The sequence below is a fragment of the Diadema setosum genome, chromosome 4 (genome assembly GCF_964275005.1).
Source record: "Diadema setosum chromosome 4, eeDiaSeto1, whole genome shotgun sequence".
Taxonomy (NCBI): Eukaryota; Metazoa; Echinodermata; class Echinoidea; order Diadematoida; family Diadematidae; genus Diadema; species Diadema setosum.
Genome location: NC_092688.1, coordinates 5,926,319 through 5,949,692, shown reverse-complemented (window position 1 = coordinate 5,949,692; position 23,374 = coordinate 5,926,319). Strand labels below are relative to the sequence as shown.

General features: G+C 38.6%; 1 protein-coding gene across 1 annotated transcript in view; it reads right to left on the bottom strand.

Moving 5' to 3' along the window:
• The window catches only part of LOC140226798 (bridge-like lipid transfer protein family member 2), a 59,633-nt gene that overhangs the window by 8,721 nt on the left and 27,538 nt on the right, over positions 1-23,374 (bottom strand). The window contains exons 27-53 of the mRNA XM_072307222.1: positions 22,937-22,996; positions 22,280-22,376; positions 21,171-21,381; positions 20,577-20,749; positions 19,827-19,925; positions 18,975-19,241; positions 18,330-18,426; positions 17,589-17,685; positions 16,697-16,771; positions 16,055-16,126; positions 15,256-15,350; positions 14,931-15,093; positions 14,254-14,337; positions 13,404-13,459; positions 12,541-12,667; positions 11,289-11,390; positions 10,648-10,713; positions 7,531-7,716; positions 7,176-7,251; positions 6,436-6,602; positions 5,687-6,022; positions 4,793-4,951; positions 4,108-4,205; positions 3,188-3,271; positions 2,276-2,368; positions 1,728-1,780; positions 496-610 (exon numbers count right to left, since the gene is read on the bottom strand). Of these exons, the coding sequence (XP_072163323.1) occupies positions 496-610; positions 1,728-1,780; positions 2,276-2,368; positions 3,188-3,271; positions 4,108-4,205; positions 4,793-4,951; positions 5,687-6,022; positions 6,436-6,602; positions 7,176-7,251; positions 7,531-7,716; positions 10,648-10,713; positions 11,289-11,390; positions 12,541-12,667; positions 13,404-13,459; positions 14,254-14,337; positions 14,931-15,093; positions 15,256-15,350; positions 16,055-16,126; positions 16,697-16,771; positions 17,589-17,685; positions 18,330-18,426; positions 18,975-19,241; positions 19,827-19,925; positions 20,577-20,749; positions 21,171-21,381; positions 22,280-22,376; positions 22,937-22,996 (3,308 nt within the window). The remainder of the gene's footprint in view (positions 1-495; positions 611-1,727; positions 1,781-2,275; positions 2,369-3,187; positions 3,272-4,107; positions 4,206-4,792; positions 4,952-5,686; positions 6,023-6,435; positions 6,603-7,175; positions 7,252-7,530; positions 7,717-10,647; positions 10,714-11,288; positions 11,391-12,540; positions 12,668-13,403; positions 13,460-14,253; positions 14,338-14,930; positions 15,094-15,255; positions 15,351-16,054; positions 16,127-16,696; positions 16,772-17,588; positions 17,686-18,329; positions 18,427-18,974; positions 19,242-19,826; positions 19,926-20,576; positions 20,750-21,170; positions 21,382-22,279; positions 22,377-22,936; positions 22,997-23,374) is intronic.

Below are 23,374 nucleotides of genomic sequence, written 5' to 3'. Positions count from 1 at the left end.
CCTCTTCCTTTATCACTAACACAGCCAATTCTTAGGAATTATGAGAAGACAGTGTAAACATTATGTGAAGTCCCTCTTTCACGACATACGATTTGGAACATTTTGGATGTAATATCACTTGGCACATTGCATTGAAAGAGGCTTTAATAACACAAAAATATGCAAAGCTACTCCTCCCCATTTTCCCACCCCTGCATTCCATCAAAACTTATCCACTTATTTTCCTTGGCATTCCACTAACCTCCTTTCAAACTTAAATCATGATGTACGTTATGCAAATCTAGTAACAATGCAACAGTCCCAGACTACTAGAGACTGTTGGAATGAGATAGGAATTAGAGAAGATTAAAATATATAATTCCTCTTCACTGACAGAGGTTTGAGGGTACACCTAGACCTGAGTGACTAACAGAGCACAGTAAAGGTAAATGAGCAAATTTCTGGGTAAGTTAAAGAGAATGTTTGGGTGGGGGTGGGGTGAGGTGGTGTCCGTACTTGAAATGTCTGAGTTCGAGGTCAGCGATGCCCAGCTGCCCGTCCTCCTCCGTCAACCTCCACTTGGCCAGACTGAAGCAGACCTCCACCCTCCAAGCGATGCGCACACTCTCCGCTGGTAGGGATAGATAGGAGTGAGTGTGAGATGAAAAATGACAGTATGTGTGAGTATATTACACAGTATGTCCCTCCCCCCCCCCCCCCCCACCCAAAAAAAAAAAAAAAAATTACAATCAGACTTCCACATTGATAACTCTCAATATGATTCAACTGTCTAAATGCTACTTCAGGGTCTTAGAATATAACATCTTAGCTCTATTTTGCAGAAAATGCCATTTAATTTGGTTAAGTAGTCACAGAGAAATGTGGATTATTGTAAAGCATGTCATGGGTCAAATTCTTCCAGGTTTAGCACTTGGATGCTCTTGGAACTGCATATTAATGTGTAAAGATAATGGACAGAACATGGAGGGAAGGGATTTCTGACATGCTCTACAAAACTCCTTGGTCCCGTTGCATAAAACTTTTTTAGCAACCTTAAAAAATTCAGGTTGGGATTTGCCCAACCTGAATTTTTTAAGGTTGCTAACATAAGAATGTAAAATCCGTTGCATAAAAACTCTGGTTGGGAGCTTCCAACCAGAATTTTGTGATTTCAACCGGAAAAAAATCCGGTTGGAGTTTTATGAAACGGGCCCTCTTTGACCACTGAAGCAAAACGAATGGGGTTTTCTGTAAGGTATGGGCAATGAGTTATAGTTTCATACCCTGAAATTGTATTTGGATTGATTCACTATTTTTAAAGTTATCATCACGGAGGGTCCTGTTGAATTTTTTTTTTTTTTTTGGACATACGGTATATATCTATATATATTTCTCACTGACACCTGAGGAGCTGTTGTTGATAACTGAGGATTTGAATCTAAATGTGCCATCCAGCCACTTCTGCAGGTTTCTCATCAAATAAAAGGTATGCTCTTTTCATAAGATACAAAACAAAACAAAAATAAAACCCTGCCAATTTGGTAGACCTCAAAATGAAAATACAAATATACCTATCTATTGAGCAAACAAACCTTAACCATCGAAATCTTTACCAAGACAGCTGCTAAATTATCAACACTACTTGTGCTGGTCACTGCTTTTTCTTCTTTTATTGTTGCATTTTGTTTTACATCTAAATAATCTAAGTTCATGAAATCAGTTTGATAAATGGATTGCATAGTATTTACCTTGATGAAGTTTTCTTTTCAAGGCCATCTGTAGCTGAATCTCTTTGTAACAACTAGCAATAGAGACAAAGGGAAGATATGAAAATGAGAAAACATATAAAACGTCATGATGTGCTTGTATCTTATCATCTACTATAAGGACGATTGTCAAATGCATTTACTTCCATTGTCAATATTGCTACTCCACATCTTATTGTACAATTTTTATTGTCTTTTGCTACTGTCAGCTGCATACTAAATATTTAACTGTAAGTGAGACAACAAATACTGTTGTGAAAAAAAAAAAACAAGGAAAATGCACATTGCATCAAGCAACCTTCAATGCAAACAGCAACTATGCAGCCAACTAGTGATGTATATCAAAGACATATTCCATTCATACTCTGCCTTCACATGTTCAAAGATTTACCTTACTCAGCATCCACTGATGCCTACCAGCAGTTTAATGGTTCTATATATTGCCGATCCCTCAAATTGTCATCTTGTTAGTGGTACATCACTTTTCGGAAGATAACTGGCAGTATGATCGTTCTTCTCTCAGCACCTACCTGACCATGATGCGGAGGTCTTCGGCAGCGTTCAGGAGAGATTCCTTGGATTCAAACAGCTGCTTCTTCAAGTCTGATACGCGTCGCACCAACCTAGAAAAGAAACGGTAGCAACCATATCTTCCTTTATTGAGTGATAAAGTTTTGATATTAATTTTCTCAAGCAAAGGTGGGGATGGATTTTGCTAATTACTCTTTTCCATTGAAGAAAAGCTGATTTTACTGTAACACACATTTCACATAGACACCTGCCCAAATATACACAGGACCAGTCATGAACACGTTAAAGGTAATGTTTACCATTGGGAGTACAGATTTTAATAATTGAGTTACCACATTTGATGCATATGCATAGGTCAGTTGTATCACAAACCATCTTACCATATAAAAATTTTGCACTAAAGCCTAAAATATAAGAAGATATAAAGCTATTTTTCTTACTAAGCCATAATTGTAGACGATTTAGTCTAGAAACAATCTTATTATAACTATTGTTCACATTTTGCATATTTAACAATACTTAACATTGACTGCACTCAATTAAAATCTTTACATTTGGTTGTTTCTATCCCTAACTCACATTTTAGAACTATTTTGAAGCACTAGAGCTGGGTTTTTGGTCCATCTGCAAATGGTAAATAACGCCTTATCAAAATGTGAATTACAAGGGGTTGTAAAGATGACAGGATACTAAATCCAAAAATATTATTTATAACTATCCCCCAGCAATAGTATATTCATTTCATAAATGATCATAGTTTGAAATCACTCATGCATCGAGAACTGCACATGTGGTGACTAAAGGTTGCAATTTTTATATGGATATAGCGCCTCTCTCTGATTTTGTTGTCATAGTTTTTATGCCGACAACCCTAACAACCATGGTAATCATGGTGATGAGAATAAACTCACGCCTGGTCATTTGGCGAGTCATCCAGCGCTCTGTGAGCATTGAACAAATCCTTCTCTATCTGGCGATTGTGGGAGATGAAATTTCTGAAAGATATAAATACACATGCACACACAGAAAAATAGTGACTTTATACTGAGCTGGTATTTCACATCAGGCTATGCAACGTGTAGTCAGTTCTCCTTACTATAAAGTAGTACATTCATATTGAGATTGATGACATAACTGACATACTGTATACGCCGAATATTTCGCGAGGTTTTTATTTTCACGAATTTCACGAGTCGGGTGCTATTTGCAAAATTAAAGACGCGCGAAAATATTGAATCTGACCCCGATGTGAATGTGATGAATGCATGTACATTTCTCCGTTCAGTATAGGACTCCACGATCGTGAATTTAACTACTCGCGAAATCGTCGGGAAATCCCGATTCGCGAAAATTTAGACTCGCGAAATATATGGCGTATACAGTATTCAAGTAAACTCGAACAGCATTTTAGGGTGAAATGTAGCGGAGATGGTAACAGATGCACACTGCACTGAATGTCAATTAATTCAATCTCAATTGGTGAACAGATATTTCACAATAGCAAGTTAATTTTTTTTTTCTCGGTTAACATTCAGTACCTGGTACCTTTACTGATTTCTGTTTACAATCAAAATGAATATGTCACCACAATTTGCTTTGCAATGTAGGTGCCTACCGATAATACAGACTTTGAAAATTGTGTTTATTTCAAATGGGCAGAATTCAAGGAATGCCATTTCCCCACTTAGGGGATGAAAGTGGACAGAAATGAGGTACAGGACCAAACAAGGCATGGCCTCCATCACCCCCTCAACCCCCCCCCCCCCCCCCCCCAATATGAGGGAGGGTCATCGCACTGATGGTTCTATGAGTCGAGGTCCCAGAGCCACACCTGAGTGAGTTTTGTAGCTGCATGATTGGTCCCTTCTGGTCCTCCATGGTGTTCAGCTGCAGGGCAAACCTCATGTGCTGCATTCGGGCCATGGCTTCCTGCAGAGCAAACACAAAGCCAGACCAGAATGAAAATTCTCTCTGCAGTCCAGTGTAAACATGGGTCAATCCTCAACACTTAACCAGTGAGGTTTCTAGTGGGTCAAAATCTGATGTGTTCACACTCGTGTCAGATTTTAGTTTACAAAACAATCCCTCTAAGAGTATTAAAAGTGTAGTATGAGCACAGGACAATCTCAAACAATGGAGCTGAAAGAGATCTGCTGATTCCTAAGACCCCCCAAACACTTTGGTCCTACTCAAGTTATTCATGTTGGAATAATTCAGGACATGAGTCTAACACAGAGCAAGAGTACAGAGAGCATGCAGACTTGCAATCATAACAACTGCACACTGCAGGCAAAGGACATAATCATGGCTGCTTACATTCAAGCAATGGCACATCAATCTTTCCTTTTTTTTTTCTTTTTTATTTTAAATATCAAACACACACAAGGTGTACTAAATCTATTTTCTGGAACACAAACATCTATACAACTGCCATTACCCATTGATGACCTCCAGGATCATAAAAGATCTTCACAATAACAATGAAGAAAGAGAAAACTTCAAGATGTTGGACTCGCCTTTCTTTTTGGCTCCACATAGAGCAGCAGGTTGTTGATGATGTCCATGATCATGGAGTACTGGGCCGAGTTGGTGCAGATGTCGAGGTCGTGGTGGACCACAGTGATGGAGTCGATGGCCTCCTCGCGACCCAGTGGGTCATCATCGTCGCCATCGTCCTAGAAAAAAAAAATTGTTACATCATTTTGATGTATGTAATACCATGACTGTAAACTTTGGTGCATGCAGGTGATCATGACCCTCCCTCCCTGTCCACAATCCTGAGTGTGTAATCTGTGTGAATCAGCTGTAATACCTGAATGAGTACACATTTCTCAGGCAGAAGATCCCTTTCAAGAATAATCCACAAACCCACTATCTTCACTTTTATTTCCTTAGAATTTTGAACTCGAGTGTAATTATGCTATATATTTCATTCTTTATCTACGACTAAAATTTTTAGTCTCATTATTGACAAAATATCAAATTTCAATCGCAAGATGTCATAAATGCATACATGTATTTCCAGCTTTACTACTACACAAATGTACTTCATTATTCTCTTGCCTAGCCTCCAAACTAAAATAAATGAATATTTAAAACTTCCTCACATCTCATCTCTGAATCACATTAGGAAACTAATGCATATCATTTGATGCATAAAGTAATGTACTGGTAGTTGTCCTAAAATTAGTCATTTAGTTAATTCATCTGATTGATAGTTTTGAAAGGCAATTTTTTTTTTCGACTAAACTATCAAGAAAAAATATAGATAACAAGTCTTGCAAATTAGTGCCATTATCTGGTTGCACAGTAGCATCACTCCCTGTTCTGAATGCCCCTGGAATCCTAGGTAGTACCTGCCAAAGTTTTCCTCAGAAGTTTCTTTTTGAATATCTTCTCCCATCACTCACCTTGTCTGCATCTCCTCTGGCTAAGACCTGGGCTGCTGCCGAGGGGTTCACATTCCTGCCATACATGGTGTAATAGAAGTGGCAGGAGCAGCGCGAGATGATTCGCTGCAGCTGGACAGTGTCATTCTCTACGTCTTCTGAGGCCCCGCCCACTGTGTCGCTGACCACGCCCCCTACTGACTCTCCGCTGCCCACAAGGGCGGGGACATCATTCATGCTGCGGTGGTGGTTGGGGTTCTTCTCGATGTTGGAGACGGCCAGCCACTTGACGTCGTCTGCCTGGTTGCCGACGGGGTTGCCCGCCCTCTGGGACGGAGAACCCACGGTGGCAAAGTACTGTGGTGTTGGAGGACACAAAACTGAGTATGAATACATGACTTTAGAGTGCAACCAAATCTTGTTCATCTAAAACGGTCATACAACTTCAATAGAATAATTATATACAAACAGATTGGGAGTTTTGTTTTTATGTTAATGATATCTCATATGGCAATTACATCTACAAAGGAGAAAATCATGGTGCACAAAATGAAACACAGAAAATATATTGAGACAAGCTTTGAACATATTGTGCAATGTATGCCGTAGGTTTACTGCCATATTGCAGAAAATAGGAAAGAGACACATAGGATACAGAATTACGAATTTTACAAATCACACAATTTCAGTCTCTCTTATCCCCCAGCCTCCTTGGAGAGGTCAAAGACAGAAAGATAAGGGACTGGTCATCAATTTTACAATGGACTTACCTGCATCCTGTCCAGGTTGCCCATTAAAGTGGTCTTGCTCGTCAGCTTGCCCTCCATGACCTTGGGCCAGTGTGACCTCTGCATGACCTGTGCGTTGGCCGCACACACCAGCACGTAGCCTGAGCTATCTGACCCTCGCAGCATCACCTGACTGTTGACAAGTTCCACTGCAGGTGAAAACATCGTCAAGTGCCAACAAATCTTTTCATTTCCTCATATTCACTCGCAATCATGACTTATAAGGACTCTAATCAGTTACCATGTTAAATGGTAACACACCGATTATGTTTCCAATCACAGAATAAGAACATTTGGGGAAATCACACACATAAACACACAAATACAGCAACATCTCAATTTCCTCATGTGATCACTGTCACTAACAAAATAATACAATCATGGGCAAGTCAAAGAATTTTGCTAGCTTCGCACTGATGAAAGCAATATAATCAACTTCAGAATGAAATGACCAACATTTTGGGGTCTTAAATATTATTTCTGTATCATACAGAATACTGTGTCCTTACAGGTCACCTCGTATCAACAGACCCTAACTTATCTTGAAATAATAACAAGCTAAAATAGACAAATCTGAAATCTAATCATCAAATTTCAGCATGCTTATTGATGGTAATAATTACAGTCCAAAATCTTTCTTATGTAACACTCTCAACATATGAAAAAGCAAACTTGAATCTCATGGAGCAAACTGCATCAGACAGGCAGCAAGATAAACTCACCGTGCCAGTTGTTGGTCATTACATCATCTTTGGTACAAGCCACTACCCCTGAAAGCTGCTCGTTACTGCCTGTGGTCTGAACAAACAAACAGACAGACAGACAGACAAGCAAACAATAAGTAATGCAAAGTGTACATGTTGACTTTATCATTCACAATCAGCTCTACAATCACCCTCTACTCATGGTACTATCCTTCTATTTTCTTCTATCTTTACACTCTCAATCACAGGTGCTTGATGTTCTACAAAGCAGTTGATGAAATCAGTTTCAGGCAAGGGTCAATAATCACCGTCTCAATATTACCACATTCCTTCATCATTCTGATGGTCATCTCATTCCAAGCGATGGACTCACCTCTTCTGTAAAAACCATAAATTTGGTGCTGGTCTCGGCCAGTAGCTGCTGTAACATGTTGGCCCCATGGCCTGTCTGTGTCTTGCTCGCTGGACTTGGGGAGTGACCCGCCGCTCCGGCCGCCGAGCTGGATGCCCCACTGGAAGGAGTGCCCGGTCCACTCTGCTGACCGCCCGCCTGCCTTCGCTGAATGAATACACAAATATACACCACTGCTGAGTCTTTTCACAGAGTGAGAGATATTTCCTGATTGATTACATGAATTAATACAATGCAATACAATACAATGTCTTACGATGTCATGATTGCTACGCAAAAGTTATATCTCGTGTTCTGACTTGGCATCATTCTCAAGCATCAATCAAATCAGGTAAAAAATCAAGCAAAAAAAAAAAAAAAAAAAAAAAAAAACTAGAAATGTCGCTATGGCGACTGATGCCTCCGCCATAATGCATGATTCTCCCAATAGGCGTATAGTACAATGTCTTCACAATGTGTGATCCATGACAGTTTCACATAACTGGCAAAATATTGAAATGACAGGTTTGTCAGAAATGTCTTGAACTGGGTTTGCTATAATTTTCTAAGAGTGCAGGTACACATATTTGGGGAATTTTGGGAAAGTTTATGCAATGAGTAATTTCCAAGGTACGATGAAAGAGTGTGATGACGGTACAAAATAGATTTTTTTTTTTTTTTTTTGGGGGGGGGGGGGGCATTGAAACCTGGCCTTTGACCCTTAAAGCCCAAAGAAAGTTCTGGTACGCCTGCAAAAGTTGTCAAATTTTGCTCCAAAATGTGAACGTATGCCTAGGAAATGTGCGGAATAACGCTGTAATAACAAGATATTCGATGGGTAACGACGAAAATGGGAAATATTAACCAAAAACGTTCAGTCTCAGAACTTACCCGAACGGGGTCAGGCTAGACTCGGACTCGGGGATAAGTCGGCCTCGCTTTGCTTGACGGCAGGATGAGTTGTATTGGTTGTCTCTCTGGATTGTACAGCGTTGTACTATGCATATTGGAGCGGCCTGTATAAACTACATTGTAGCGTTCTGGCTACTCGCAGTAATGGTCCGAGTTGTTACAACGCGCGCATCAAAAACCTCTTTGGCGCGCATGCAAAATTAGTGTGCGCCTCTCAAGCACCTCTAAAAACAATCAAAGACGCTTGATAAACAACAACAAAAACTTCAAAGACCGCGCGTCTCAGCAACTGAGGTGATGTGCGTATACTATATAGGCTAGAGGACCGCGTGCTGTCCATTTGTTTTGTGCAGGATTAGCACGCACTTTCCCGTCTGCTCATCAAGGCCTCGTTTGGTACCCGTAGTATTATAGAGTACTGATGAACATGGCGATCACGAACTGTGTGTAAATTGTCTGAAATAGGGTCGAGTTTTCCCTGAGACCGAGTTAGTCTGGAGCCTTCTGGAATAAAAGTCGGTCTACCGACTTTTATTATTTTTCTCAAAATACTCCAAAACGACTCATCATTCCGGCAAACCGCGTCAGCCAGGTAAGTTTCTTTGTAGACTCTTTCGATATATTGCAGGCAAATATGAAATGGTGCCAGACGGGTTCTCAGGCCCTTACCAGAACTTTGTTTTCACTTTAACCTTTGACCTTCTGGCTGGAAATTTCCCGGAGAATCTCCATTAGGTAATGCATGTACAGTATTAAGTTTTGAAACTAATAATGCAAGCATTGCATATACTAGTATATGAGGGAAATAGTAAAATTTTGAGGAGTTGACCTTGACCTTTGACCCCTAAATTCCCTAGATAATCCCTGCCAAACAGTACATGCATATGTACCAAGTTCCACAAAGATACATTGAAGCATTTGAAAGAAAAGTAATATTGCAACATTTTCACCTAACCTTTGACCTTTTGACCTTTGACTTTATGACATGAAACTCTCTCTGGAGAATCTTTACGCAGTAGTACATGTCCACACCAAGTTTCAAGAAAATACCTTCCGGCATTGCATAGATATGGGGGAAATTGCAACATTTGTAGCATTTGACCTTGACCTTTTGACCTTTGACCTCTTGCCAATGTCATTAAAATCTACTCAACTAATTGTCCCATCATACATCATCCTTGGACCAAGTTTGGTGAAAGCTGCTTCATCCAGTTTTGAGTTATCACGTAAACAGATAAATTTTAGGATTTGACCTTGATCTTTGACCTTTGACCTCTGTCCCATTTCACTGAAAAGCTAATCAAGTAATTGTCCCATCATACATCATCCTCCAACAAAGTTTGGTGAAATTTGCTCCATCCAGTCTTGAGTTATCGCGTAAACGGATACAATTTCATGATTTGACCTTGATCTTTGACCTTTGACCTTCAGCCGATTTCACCCAAAATCTAATCAAATAATTGCTCCATCATACTTCATACTTGGACCAAGTTTGGTAAAATTCCAGTAAATATTACTCAAGTTATCGCGTAAACGAAAGTGGATGGACGTACGTACGGACGTACAGACGTACGGACGGACGGACGGACGGACAACCCGAAAACATAATGCCTCCGGCACCACTTCGTGGCGGAGGCATAAAAAGCTAACTTTGCCAATCTGCCAAACACAATTGCAGTCATCTAACACACTGACTCATCAGAATTTGATATACCACTGTTTCTGTTAACCCTAATCAGGCCGGGCTTTTTTGGCTATGCTAAAACCGGAGGGGGGCGGATTCCACCCCCCCCCCATAATTAGCCTAAAATTAATCAATGAAAGTGATTAATTGCAAGAATAATCAGGTTTTTATGACTTTCATGACAGAGCACTGTTTTCCATAGGAAATGTACACAAAATCACAAAATTGTGCCTGTTTTGGGGTGACATGCTGTTACAAAAATGGGCGTGGCTTCAAAAAGTATGCGCGGACGTTGCAAATTTGGTCTCAAAAGTTGCGCGAGACTTCAACAAAGAAAGTCAAGAAGCCTCGCGACGAGGCCTTCTCACGTTACAGAATTATAGCGCGAAATGTCAAGGGGGAGGGGGCAGATTCTGCCCCCCCCCTGGCCCATTTAGAGTTAATATTAGGGTCATCTCTCAAAAAATTGAGACTCTATAATCATCAGTCCTACTGCTACTTACTGCCTGAGCACTGCTGTCCATCTTCACTCCTTTCAGGGCTTCCGTTGAGAGATTTTGCTTCAGGGTCTAAACGTGGGTGAGAAGGTAGTCAGCGTGAGAAGACATACCGAGTAGGTAAAAATGATGTGTACCTTTTGGCTCATTCACAACATTTTTTCAATTTCCTGCAAAATGTTCAACGACTACTGCATGATTCATTTGTATATCTAGGGATTTTATACTTACTTTCAAAGATCCATTCAAGTGCAATCTAAGTTTCAGGTTCACATTCCTCAATTTTCTTTCTTCTGCGCCATTATTTTCTTTTCTTATGTGGTGAGACATTTTTTTTTTCTTTTTTTCAATCTCGATTGAAAATTGAAAATTCAAAAATTTAAATTCATAGGATAAATACAAACCAAGAAATCTTGTCATTTATGTATAATGACATAATTATACAAATACTACTCAGTTTTGTTTATAAATTTAAAGAAGTTGCAGATAGGCTTTGTTTTGATACTTACTTAGATTAATTATGAATGCAGAAATTTATTTTGTCTTAAACAGGGAACAAGAATATTCTGAATGATCACAAGATAATTGCTTGAATGAAATTCTACCAACAAAAGTTTTCAGTGCCAAAATGCATTACATCCCAATACCTGAGCCTTGCTGTAGGAGTCGTAGAGACCTAACACAACATCTCGATTGAACCTCGTCCATGAGCCTCTGAACTCCTCCACCACCAGCTTGTGGATGAAATCCTTTGGTGAGATTCAGAGTCAACATCAAGACACAGAATACTTTAGGATTCAGATGAAATGAATGAAAGAGTACTCAAAAATATACATTTCATAAGTCATGGTGTATTTTGCATTTCATAATGCAACCGACCATCTATAACATTTCTAAAAACATATCAGTCAAATTTCAGTGTTACATGTTAGTTTTTCTGTTCATATTGTAATTGTAGACTACTGTAGAGATACATTGTACCAGTTCTCCACACCATTTCCCTTGTCTCTCTACAAATTTACATTCTGTAACTTTCCTCTTTATTCCTTTAAATGTTTGAAATATCTTCCTGCTGTCTTAAAGGGACTGTACAGTACTGGTTGAGGTGGGGATTCATGTTCTGAACATTCCTAAGTGAGATAATGAAAAACCTCTTATGAAATATGAAAGAGCATGTAATTTTAAGTAGGATTCAACGTTTATTTGATGAAAATTGGTTTTCAAATGGCTGAGATATCCAAAAAAGTGATAATAATAAAAGGCGACACGCCACAACTTTATTAGGATCTCTTTGTTTCACCTAGTTTTTGGATATCTCAGCCATTTCAAAACCGATTTTCATCGAACAAACCTTTGATACCCCTTAGAACTGCATGCTCTTTGACATCTCATAGAGTGGTTTCTGAATATCTCGCAAAACATTAATAGCTAAATCCTCACTTCGACCAGAACTGCACACACCCTTTAAGAACATACATATTCTTTTCCATTTCTGTCTTTACTTCCTCCTATGATGCAAATGTTAGTCTGTATGTGTACATTAAATTGAGATATGTGCATGATCTCTAAACTGAGCCGTCACTTCTAACTATACAGTTAGTGAATAAGCATATCTGATCACAAATGTGGACAATTGTAAATGAGTTTCATTCCTTGAACAATCATCCCCCCCGTCACTGTACAGTCATGCTAACCTGGAAACATTGAACTGCACATTACTTGAATATGAGACCATTCTGAAGCAAATAATTTTCACACAACAATAGACATATAATGTACTCTTAAATGAATCCCACAAGGATTGGAACAATCATCCCCCAGCATTCCCACTGATCAGGTACTTAATATTGACAATCTTGACACTGGAAAGTACCACCAGTGGGCGTGGCACTTTCTTACCTTCTCTTCATTCTCTGTGTTCATCCTCTTAGCATCCTTCACTTCTTCCTCCTCCTCCTCCAACACTTCCTGCATCTCATCCAGGTCTGGCCCCAAGGTCTTGCACTTCAGCCGGCTGTAGTTGACCCTACAGTGCGGAGCGAGACAATGGTCACAGAGCGAACACACAACACTCCAGGGTTGGGAGTTGGAAAACTCCACAGACTTGTACCATTCAAAATGCTTCAGCTTAAAAAGACATGAAAATGTGCCCTACAAAGACATTCATATGGTTGATATATATATATTTTTGCATTTTACATCTGAACTGCGTTGGAACTTCATGAATCTTGTATGCATACTTTAACCATTGTGTAGTTGCTTGAAACATGTTTCTGATAGAGGTTAAAGTTCATTGTGAGTGATCCTTCCATTTACAACTGACTGATCAATGATCATCAAATAATATTCTGGTAAATTCTAATGAGGCACTTTCAAACTGATGGCAAATCTGCTTTAGATTTCCTTTTCATTCCCTTTGCTTTTAAATCAAAATATCACCTTGCACCCTAGAGATGACAAAATATGGAATATTATGGTCACTGTGACCACAAATCTGAAGTGGGCAATATCGACAGATGGATTGACTCAGTGAGTCAGAGCTAGATTCTTATTTTTTATTCATTTATTCAAATTTTTGTTTATTCATACCTCTATTTCAATTTGTATCTATCTATCTATCTATTCACTTATTCATGTATTGATGTGTGTGTGTGTGTGTGTGTTTTAAATTAAAATGAGGGTCTTAACCCTCCCAAACAAACAATTTTATCATCATCAATCATTAAGTATCAGGGAGAAAATGACAATCAGCTGAGACTCACTTTGAGACACTGGCCAAATGGTGCTTCTCTGCCTCAGCTTTGTTAATGACCAAGTTCTGTCAAGAGAGTTTCAATAACAAAAAAGTGATCTTAGTCAAAAGTATTACACAAATACAGACACAAATTTACATAATGCACACTAAAGATGGTGTACATTAAAAAGATGAATTTCTTGCTCAGCCTCAAATATTTCATAGTGAATACTACAATTACATTGTTATATTGTTCAAATATCACCACTATTTGTACTGCCCATATCAATCATGAATATCATGTACAACGGTTGTTGTTGGTATGAACAGTAATTTGTTCTTGCTACAATATACCATCATGGTAAAACTTCATTATATTGTGAATCGAACTTGATGCTCTTTTCATTATCACCGACCAGACATCATCTGATTTTTATCAACAGCATCATCTTCAGGAGCATCATCGCTTTTATCAACATTATCATACACCACGCAGGTTCCAACTTTCTCTAAACCTTTGTCAAAACAATTTCAAAGACATTTAAAGACTTCTACATAATAATATTTACATTTACAGTGTTATTCCATGTGTATGGATGTATTCAATGCAATGTAAACACTTATTTTCAGATTTGCAAGATTCAAGCTTAAAAGGCTAACACCACTTTCCATATTTTTTTTTCTTTTTTAATGAATGAATGAAAATTTCATTGGGGAAAATCCCAAAGTATCTGAATTGACATTGGTGCAATCGTGAAACAGGTAAGGACTTCAGGCATTTGGGATAACGTAGTTGAGTGCTTTTATTTCTGCGAAGGGATATCCTTGCATGCAATATGTGAGAACTTCTGGCATCATGAAATATTATGTATACTCACTTTAACTTCATCTACATTGGAGGTGTAGAGGTAGACATGACTTTCTCCGACCTCGTATTCAAGCTCCACAACACTCCAGTCAGCCTGAAACAACATTAAAGACTGTTAACATGGAAAATGTACCTTACAGATAGATACAAAAAAAATGGCAAACACACAACAGACATAAGAAAATGAGACTCTGCAATTAAAGTTATTTATGTCACAAAGTTCAGAGCCATCAACTGCACATAACAGGAAACTATATGAAAACACTGTAATAGACGTCTTGAACACACATGTATAGAATTATTAGAAAGTTTTTGTCTTGATTCAGACAGCAAATCAAGAATTATTTTTTCCATTATGGCAGTCTCTCTCCACAGGGTAAAAAGATACAAGATTCTTTAACAAAAATGCATGAAATAGGATGACCTATTTTATGTCCGAATTGCCTTCATCATCATTCTCTTCATAATCATCTTCATCATCATAAACTGCATCATAATCACCAGAATCATCATCATTATCATCATCGTCGTCGTCGTCGTCATCATCATCATCACCGTCACCATCAACATCACCATCACCATCATTATCATTACAATCAATCATCGTCATCATCATCATCATTATCATCATCATCATCAATACCAATACCATCATCTCATCATCACGATTATTCTGAGGAAACCTACCATGGGTCTGTGAATGAGCCCATCGTTCACCTCCACCAGCTGCAGGCTGTTCTGGGAGTGGAACATACCGGGCCCCAGGCACACCTCAATGCCCCTCTGCTTGGCAAAGGAGGCCCAGTAGTTCACCTGGAAGTTGGGAAACTTCGCCTGGAAATCAACAAGTCTGCAAAGATATACAGAAATAACAACACCATTACCAACATCAAACATATTCAGAGGCCGCTTACATATAATGCAATATTTTTAAATCCACTTGAATTATAAGGACTATCAGTAAGAAAGAGTAATGAAATGCAAGGAATGCAGCAGGGTTGAAACAACTCACTTGTAGTGTCTGCTGAGAGCTTTCTTCTTTGGTACAGTGTTGTTGAACACCTTTCCCCGCTTGATTGGCCTTGTCACATTTCCCAGTACACAGGTCTGTTGGATACAAAAAGATCAGTAGCTTGCCAGGTAATGCAAGTCTTTCATAGTCTGATCTTAAACTCCAATGTTACAGCAAAGCGTAATTTGAACATGCACATGTAACTGTGGGATACATTGTATTTCAAGCCTTTCTATAGCATATTCACACACACAAAAAAAAAATAATAATAATTAACAGGATTCTATCAACTGGCAGTATACTATATAATTGGTTCTATTTTTACTTTTGTAAGATGTCAGCTATGCTCACCTAAGATTGTGCTAAGAAGTGTTCATGTAGAAAGTTTTGTGTAAACTCTGAAATTTTCATCTAAAAGATTTTGAGCCATAATACATATGCTATAAACAGTCACAGTACCCAAAAATCATCATCATCATCTTTATCACATCAAAATGGCACCTTGCAATGAAAGCAAATAATCAACAACTCATAAGTGTTTAATCAAGTTTATAAAGAATCTCCAAATGCAGCTGAATAACAATATGAGCACAACCTGGAATCAGCTTTTTTTAAATTTCCTTTGAATTTTTACAGTTCTGGGGATTCATTTTTGGAGAACATGTCAACTACAATCTAAACATACACCAGTCCCTGATTGCATAGAGAGAAAAAAAATATATACATGTATAATGAATATCTCATATAGATTCTTGCCTTTGATATTGTGAACTCCATGAAAAGATTAGTTATCACAAACCTGAAAGTTTTGTAGCCATCTCATGGTGCTGCTGTAGAAGAGACAATTTGGGGTATCCTCTTCCTCCCCCTCCTGGGAAGGTACAGGTAAAATCAAGCAGAAGGAGGGGGGGGGGGGGCAGAACAGAAATAAAAATGACAATTAAAAGAGACTTTGTCCCTCGGGAAGCTTAGAAATTATTGCAAAAAATACCAACAAAAAGAAGTGAATTCTATTATATATCAATTCTGAAGTGTTCATAAGAATTAGCACACACAGACACAAATAACAGCATGAACTGATTTTATGCAATTTGACATAAATTAAGCTCACATTCATAAAAAATAACTGCAGAAGGCAATATTTGAATAGATTACATTTTTCCATTATTATTAGTACTAAAGGGTACGACAAATTTTGCAGCATTTGCTGTGATAAAGCAATCTAAACTGAAGAATTCCTGGCAAGTGAGGTATATCTGTCACTTCTTAAGGCTAAATATTGCAGAAAGGAGAGGAACTAATTAAACGCACTTTCACAGTTTAAAACATGAACACAGTATCTTCAATAGTATATTCTATTTGGTAATGAATAGAGAAATACAAAACACATGGCATTAATGCTCAACAATTCCCTCCTCTGAAAACATAGCTATTCACCTACCTTCGTCCCCCTAATGTCCAACGACATCTTCAGGTTGAGGTTCTGGGAGCGGAAAGCTGCGTAGGAATCGTGAACCTGACATCATGTGTGAGAATGGAGAACAAAAAGAAATGGTCATATGACTTGCATCGCAGCACCTTACATAACTTTGCACTTAATCATCACTTCAAGCTTTTCTGGAAAAAATGCTGAATGATTACATTGTACATCTGGAATTCAACACATGACAGTTTCAGACTAGCATAAGCAAGAGTTGTACAGTTAGCATTTGAAGAAAATTCTCAATTCCAAAGGCAGATAGAACAGGGGTTTATCATTTCTACTAGAGCATGCTGATGTAATATTTTCGTTTTTATTCTATAATATCAAAACAAATGAAATGCTGCTCATACTATTTCTGTTTTTGTGTATCAGTGATCATGATGACCTTTATATGGAGTCATTCTATCTGCTCTCCATTCACTGGTTTCTATTCTGTTTTATGTATCACTTTTCATCTGACAAGTAATATTTCAATTGTAATTACCTGTGAGGGTTTACTGTTATACCTTCCTGTAATATCACATACACAAACACACAATAAAAATAAAGCCAATCAACTAGAAAAATCTGATTATTAACTTCCCATTCTAATAAATGCCAGTACAACTCTGAGAGCATGCTAAGCAATGCTAGGAGAACACCTGAAATTCTGTTATTTTCAATGCAATCAAAAAGTAAATATTTAAATGCAATGAAAACGACTGATCGGTGTCTAATGCTTTTTGCTGAAGGATAGCTTAAATATCGCAGAATAGAAAAGACAGTACTCTTTGCACCAATGTAAAGAATATAACAGCATTCAAGAGGACAGGAGGTTGCCACGACAACAACAAAAAAGAGAGATTGATACCTGGTTGGTGGAATGTGCAGGAACTTTATCAGGAGCACACGGCACAACGCTGTGATGATCATTGCAGTCTCCATTACACACCCAGCCAAGGTCAATACTATCCAGGAGAGTAAGTGGGAAAAGAGAGAAACAGACAGATAGAGATGGATTGATAGATATATAAACAAATATATTGAGAAAGCGAGTGAGAGATAAAGAGGGATATATGGAGATGGACAGGGCGGGAGAGAGAGATAGACAAGAGATGGATTGTTAGACAGATAGAAAGGAAAGAGACAGATGGTAGAAGACAGTTACAGTTATTTACTACTTTGACGAAGTAGGACAACTCATTGTTACAAAACATCAAGCATTTCAGAAGCTGTGTTCACTTGACAGGAGATATATGTGACACCCAATGATGCAATTTAATGGTTTGTGTGATTAATCATCTATGGTTTACATGAAATAAGCACATACAAAAGTAATAGCATCAACCACGATGAAAGTAAACCAGGCAAAAAAAAAAAACTTAAGTGAAACAGATTTGACATGATATACAATACAGCGACCAGTGAGAAAACAGTGTATATTTCTGAAATATAGATTTAAAATTGATTCAGGGTTACATGTACTTTTCTATTGTCTCTCATCATTTGTTTCACTTGTTCCTCTAGCACTGAGTAATTTGAAGACAGCTTGGATTATCTGAGGAGGATGAATTTGGACGAAAAAGAGGATGTTACGGAAGATTTCACTCACTCTAGTCGGAACCTTGGAAGGTGGATCAGTCTCACATCATCGTACTTGGATGCCGTTCTCAGAAAGATGTCCAGATTGCCCTTGATCAAGAAGTGTGCTGCAACAAAAATTAGCAAAAGATGACAATTATGCATCCAAAGCAGCGCAGAACAGCAAGTGCCTTCTAAAATTCTTAAACTTGGCACATGTTTAGCTTGTGTAATCCCTTGCAGAAAAAGTGCAATAAATGCATTGTGTGTGCATGTGTTTGTGTATAAGAGCTATCTTCGGCACAAACTGTTTTCAGACTTTGGCTGTGTACAGAACAGACATATAAAAATCGTTCAAATTGTTCATTTGAACCAATAGAGCGATAAGGTCTATCAAGAGCACTCTTTTTCTCATTTGTTTTCACTTTCCTTTTAACATAATCAACCTTAGACATAACTAAATCTATCACGAAGTCATCTTGCAAAGGCCAAGACTGCCAAAAATGCAGAATGGACTTAAAGTGAAGGATATTTCCATGTTGACTTTCATCAGAGCTTATTGCAATGACTCATATGAGAGTCTTTTTGTTGCACTAACTTCTGGTAGTGATTCTGCACATTGCAAATCTACATAAAAATCATACTGGATGCAATAAGCTTGTAAGCCCACACCCACCATTCGTCCAGTCTAGGTAGATGTCCGTCCACTCCCAGTCCAGCTGTTCAGTGGTGTTGTAGGGGTCCTTGGTGGTCAGCCACAGCATGTTGCACTGCTGCAGCGAGATGGTTAGCCGGCCGTGGAACAGGAGGCGGGACTTGTCCCAGAAGGGGAGGGGCTTGCTGGGGTCCACAGAGGGGCGGTTCAGGAGGTTGGCAGCCAGCCCGATCTGGTTCCAGGCCGACTCGATGCTGGGGCCGTACGCCATACTCATCTCAGTGGCATCTGGAGGTATCCAGGTGTGAAGGGAAAGCAAAGATGACATTAAGCACGTACATGGAAGCAATAATACTACAAGAAAACGAACCATTTTGGCCTGTATTCACAGAGCTGAAGAGACCTTCATTAGTACACACTTCATATTTTCTGTCCAAGTGCTTTTTAACTCACTGCTTCATATGGACTTGTAGAATGTACACAGGTGGTAAGAATGCTACAGCAACAAAAAAAATAAAGCAGGCACACTGAATAATTCCCAAAACAAATTTACACTTTAAATGACTCGCACAGCTCATGTGTTTTCAAACATCTGAGATTGAGCGAAATACAGCTATACATTGCATTTGATTTGGCACTATGAAGTGGTATGTCTTCTTCCCAACAAATACATCACAATGTGAATATGTACCTTCAGCTTTTGTACAGTCTGTTGCAGTAAATGTCTCTATCAACATTATTTTTTCTGGAATATGAGCCAGTTCTCAAGACACAAAACACAGACACAGAAAAATCTATTCTATCTTTGATTCAAATAAACATAATGGAATGCTGTCTCTTTCTCCTAACTCCACTCATCTCAGGACTGCTTACCAGTTGTAAGGTCATGGAAGAACTTGAGAGGTGGCATGTTGCGGGTGACCGTGACATCCTCCCAGGGGTCACCGACCTCAACTAACCCCTCACGTTTTGCTACAGAAGAACACAAAAGAATCAGGAGATATCTACTTATTGGTACCAAAATCAAAAGCGACACTTGACAATTGTTCTCAAATCACTACAGCCCTACGCATATTCTTGCCAGACATGTACATGTACAACATAAACAATGATTATCTTACATTACCAACAAGGCACATTGAGCATTTCATAGGAGTGCATATATATATATCTATGTTCATATAATCTTCTTTGGAAGGACTGTTAATTTCACACTTTAGTAAAGGGAAAAATTACTAAATGAAATGACATCGAGCATTATTTACTGAAAATCACTGGGCACAAATGAAAAAGATAGTAAACTTCCTGCAACACTTTCATCCAAACTGAGCTGAGCACTCTCACTAATTGCTCTTATAGAGCATGGAAAATCAAGAAAAACTTTCACTTTGTTTTTTCATAATTATATCAATTATTTTGTTACTTTGAACAGACCTGATAGCCACACTAGTACCCTAAACACAAGTCATGCCACAGAACTACTGTTTCTTACTCCCATGTGTCTACGAGCCATGTGCTTACCATCTTATAACTCACAGCCCATCAAACCATGCGTTTACCATCTGTACTTCAATGCACATGCTAGAGGTCATTGATATCAAGGGTCAAAGGCAATACTCTCACCTCTAGGCAGCCCTGTCTGCTCAGCTCCCACGAGCTTGCCCCACCAGTGCCAGTCATCAATCTGCCACAGGCTCTGGGGGTAGTCCCGAAGCTTGAGGGAGAACTGCTTACAGTGGCCACGCACCATGCGGCACCAGAGGGTACTGAACTCCACGTCGTCCCCTGGCGGAGGGCTGGGGGCGGGATGGATGGAGGCAAGAGGTATGAGGCATGCTTGTAAATCCCTCAATCCACATGGAGGACACTTGAATACTCGAACGATTCTGCAAATTCTCTACAGACATTTATGTGTTGTATATACACATGATAGAAAGTAGCCAAGGCTACTGGTATTTTCTCTACTACATATTCATCAAGCTTTTGACATTATAATTCATAATATCTAACTTTGAACAAGACTAGTAATACAAACAAGTGTACAAACATTTAATAACTGTGAAGAATGGTTGCTTAGCTAATCCTTACCTCACACACAAACAAAACCCCAAATGGCAATGAAAATGGCAATTTTATATAAAGCAATTATACATTGTGGAATATAATCTTCAGCATACATGGAATTCAAGAGAGATTAAAATCAATCCTTCCCCTCACCTGGCACTATCTATTCCTCTCATATGTCTCAGGATGTTTGTCCGTCCATTCATGGACTCGTCTGCGAGGGCGCTGATCTCCAGTCCAGTGAGGGTAAAGGTCACCAGGGCTTGTCGCATTGGGGTGGAGGCGTAGAGCGACTTGGAGCGAGTCTGGAATATCTCGATGCACTTCTTCTCCAGTGAGATGTACAGTTCCTCGATCTTCTTGGCTGCAAAGAGAATAATAAATTGGAACAAGATTGGTGATAAATTTACTTTGAATGCTGGCAATAAGGAAGACTCAATCTTGACACATGCCATATTGATTTCATTTAGAGCAACATGCAATGACATAGCCAAGATGATGTGCAATGATGTCGCCACTTTCTGAATCTTTTTCCTCCCTTTTCATATCCCTCACACCTTTCAAACCGTCTTACTCCTCTCTTACTACCCAAACAGATCATTTCAAGTCTACTCACACCAGGAAACCTTAAAGGGGCATTCCAGACGATTTTCATAAATTCACACTTTTTTATACTACATAAATCGACAGCTCCATGTATTTATTCGTGGAATTTATTGTGGTCCTTGAGAAACCAATACTCTGAAAATCTTAAAGTAATTACTCTGAACTGTGTTGATGACATAGGAGCCTCACATATTTCAGAAATGTAGCAGTTCAATTCCACTACAATACCACTTGCTTAACAAGTGCACCTGTGTAAAATCTATGCATGCCTTTTTCTTCTGTTCTGCTTCCTTGAAACCCAACTCGTGCATTCTTTTGGTGAGGCTGCCATGTCATCATCCTTATTCATTGCAAATTGTTATAAATGTTGAAAACATTCTTATTTCTCATCCCAATCACAGTAAATTCTGAGACTCTGGGACTCTGTACTCAGTATAATTAATTTATTTATAGTTGTTCAGATGTAAAAGGCTGAAAATCACCCAGAAGTCTCCTCTAAATTCTATACCCTGAACAGACTGATGTTGAAGACAAGGTGCCTTGTTGAAGACAAGGTACCTTGTTGAAGACATGTTGAAGACAAAGGTGCCTTGTTAAAGGCAAGGTACCTTGTTGAAGACAAGGTGCCCTGTTAAAAGACAAGGTGCCTTCCTCACCTGGAAGCAGCTGACCATGGCTCCTCTTCAAGTCTTCTACCTTTTTATCCAGCAGCTCCCTCCTTCTCTCACTCTCTGCATGCTCATCCTTCATCAGCTGCAGAGAAATGAAACCGTGGTAAAACTTTCTCTCATAAATGTTTAAATTTAAGAAACTGCATATGCTGAAAATGTCACAGTGGTTTTATTTTTGCAAATTTCATGAATAGACTCTCGATTGAGAAAATAACAATGTGTGGAAAATGGTATGACCAATTGAAAACAAAAATTTTCTATGCAAGCACTGTCCCAGGCCAGCATACACTGTAACAGCATTGCAATATCAAATGACTTCGAAATGACACTTTGTTTTGAACATTTGTACATTTTTTTTTTTCTTCCAATCATCATAATAAGATTACCAAGCAAAAAAAAAAAATGGAAAAATAAAAAAAAATGTTAAAGCAACTGCAAGTCACAAAAAAAAAAAATCTGTCAGTGAAAATATCAGCGTGTACAGCATGCTGCATTGCACCAGGCAGAAACTGTCAATCACTGCTAGTACTGCCCTATGGTTGTTAGCTAGAGTATGCCAATTATCTGCTGACAAATGTATCATCTTTACATTACCACTCATAGTCATAGACACAATCCAGAAACTAAAACATTGGTCATTACCTCATAGTTGACTCCAAGTTTGACTTCAAAGGGATCGTCATCAATCTGCATCTTGAAGACCTGAAAAGAAACAAAACAAAATTTACATACGATATACAGTGTATTTTGATGAGTTCAGATCACAATTTGTTCATAATTTTGCTTGCTGTTACATGTCCAAAGCACTATTGAAACCAGCCCAATGAAGACACAATGGCAAATAAAAAATTGAGTGTTAGTTTCAATGGTTACATCCAAGAGTTACAAGTAGCAATTTTGATGCCTTGGCATATCCATCAAACTTAGAGCAAATCTGCTTACATTTCAATGCAATTGTTTTATACCCGGTACCTCTCTCTGTATCCTGAAGAGAGTAAACTACACTGTACATAAACTTTTAAAAAGGGACAATATGATACATGGAATCATAAGTTAAAATAATGCCTCCGGCGACACTTA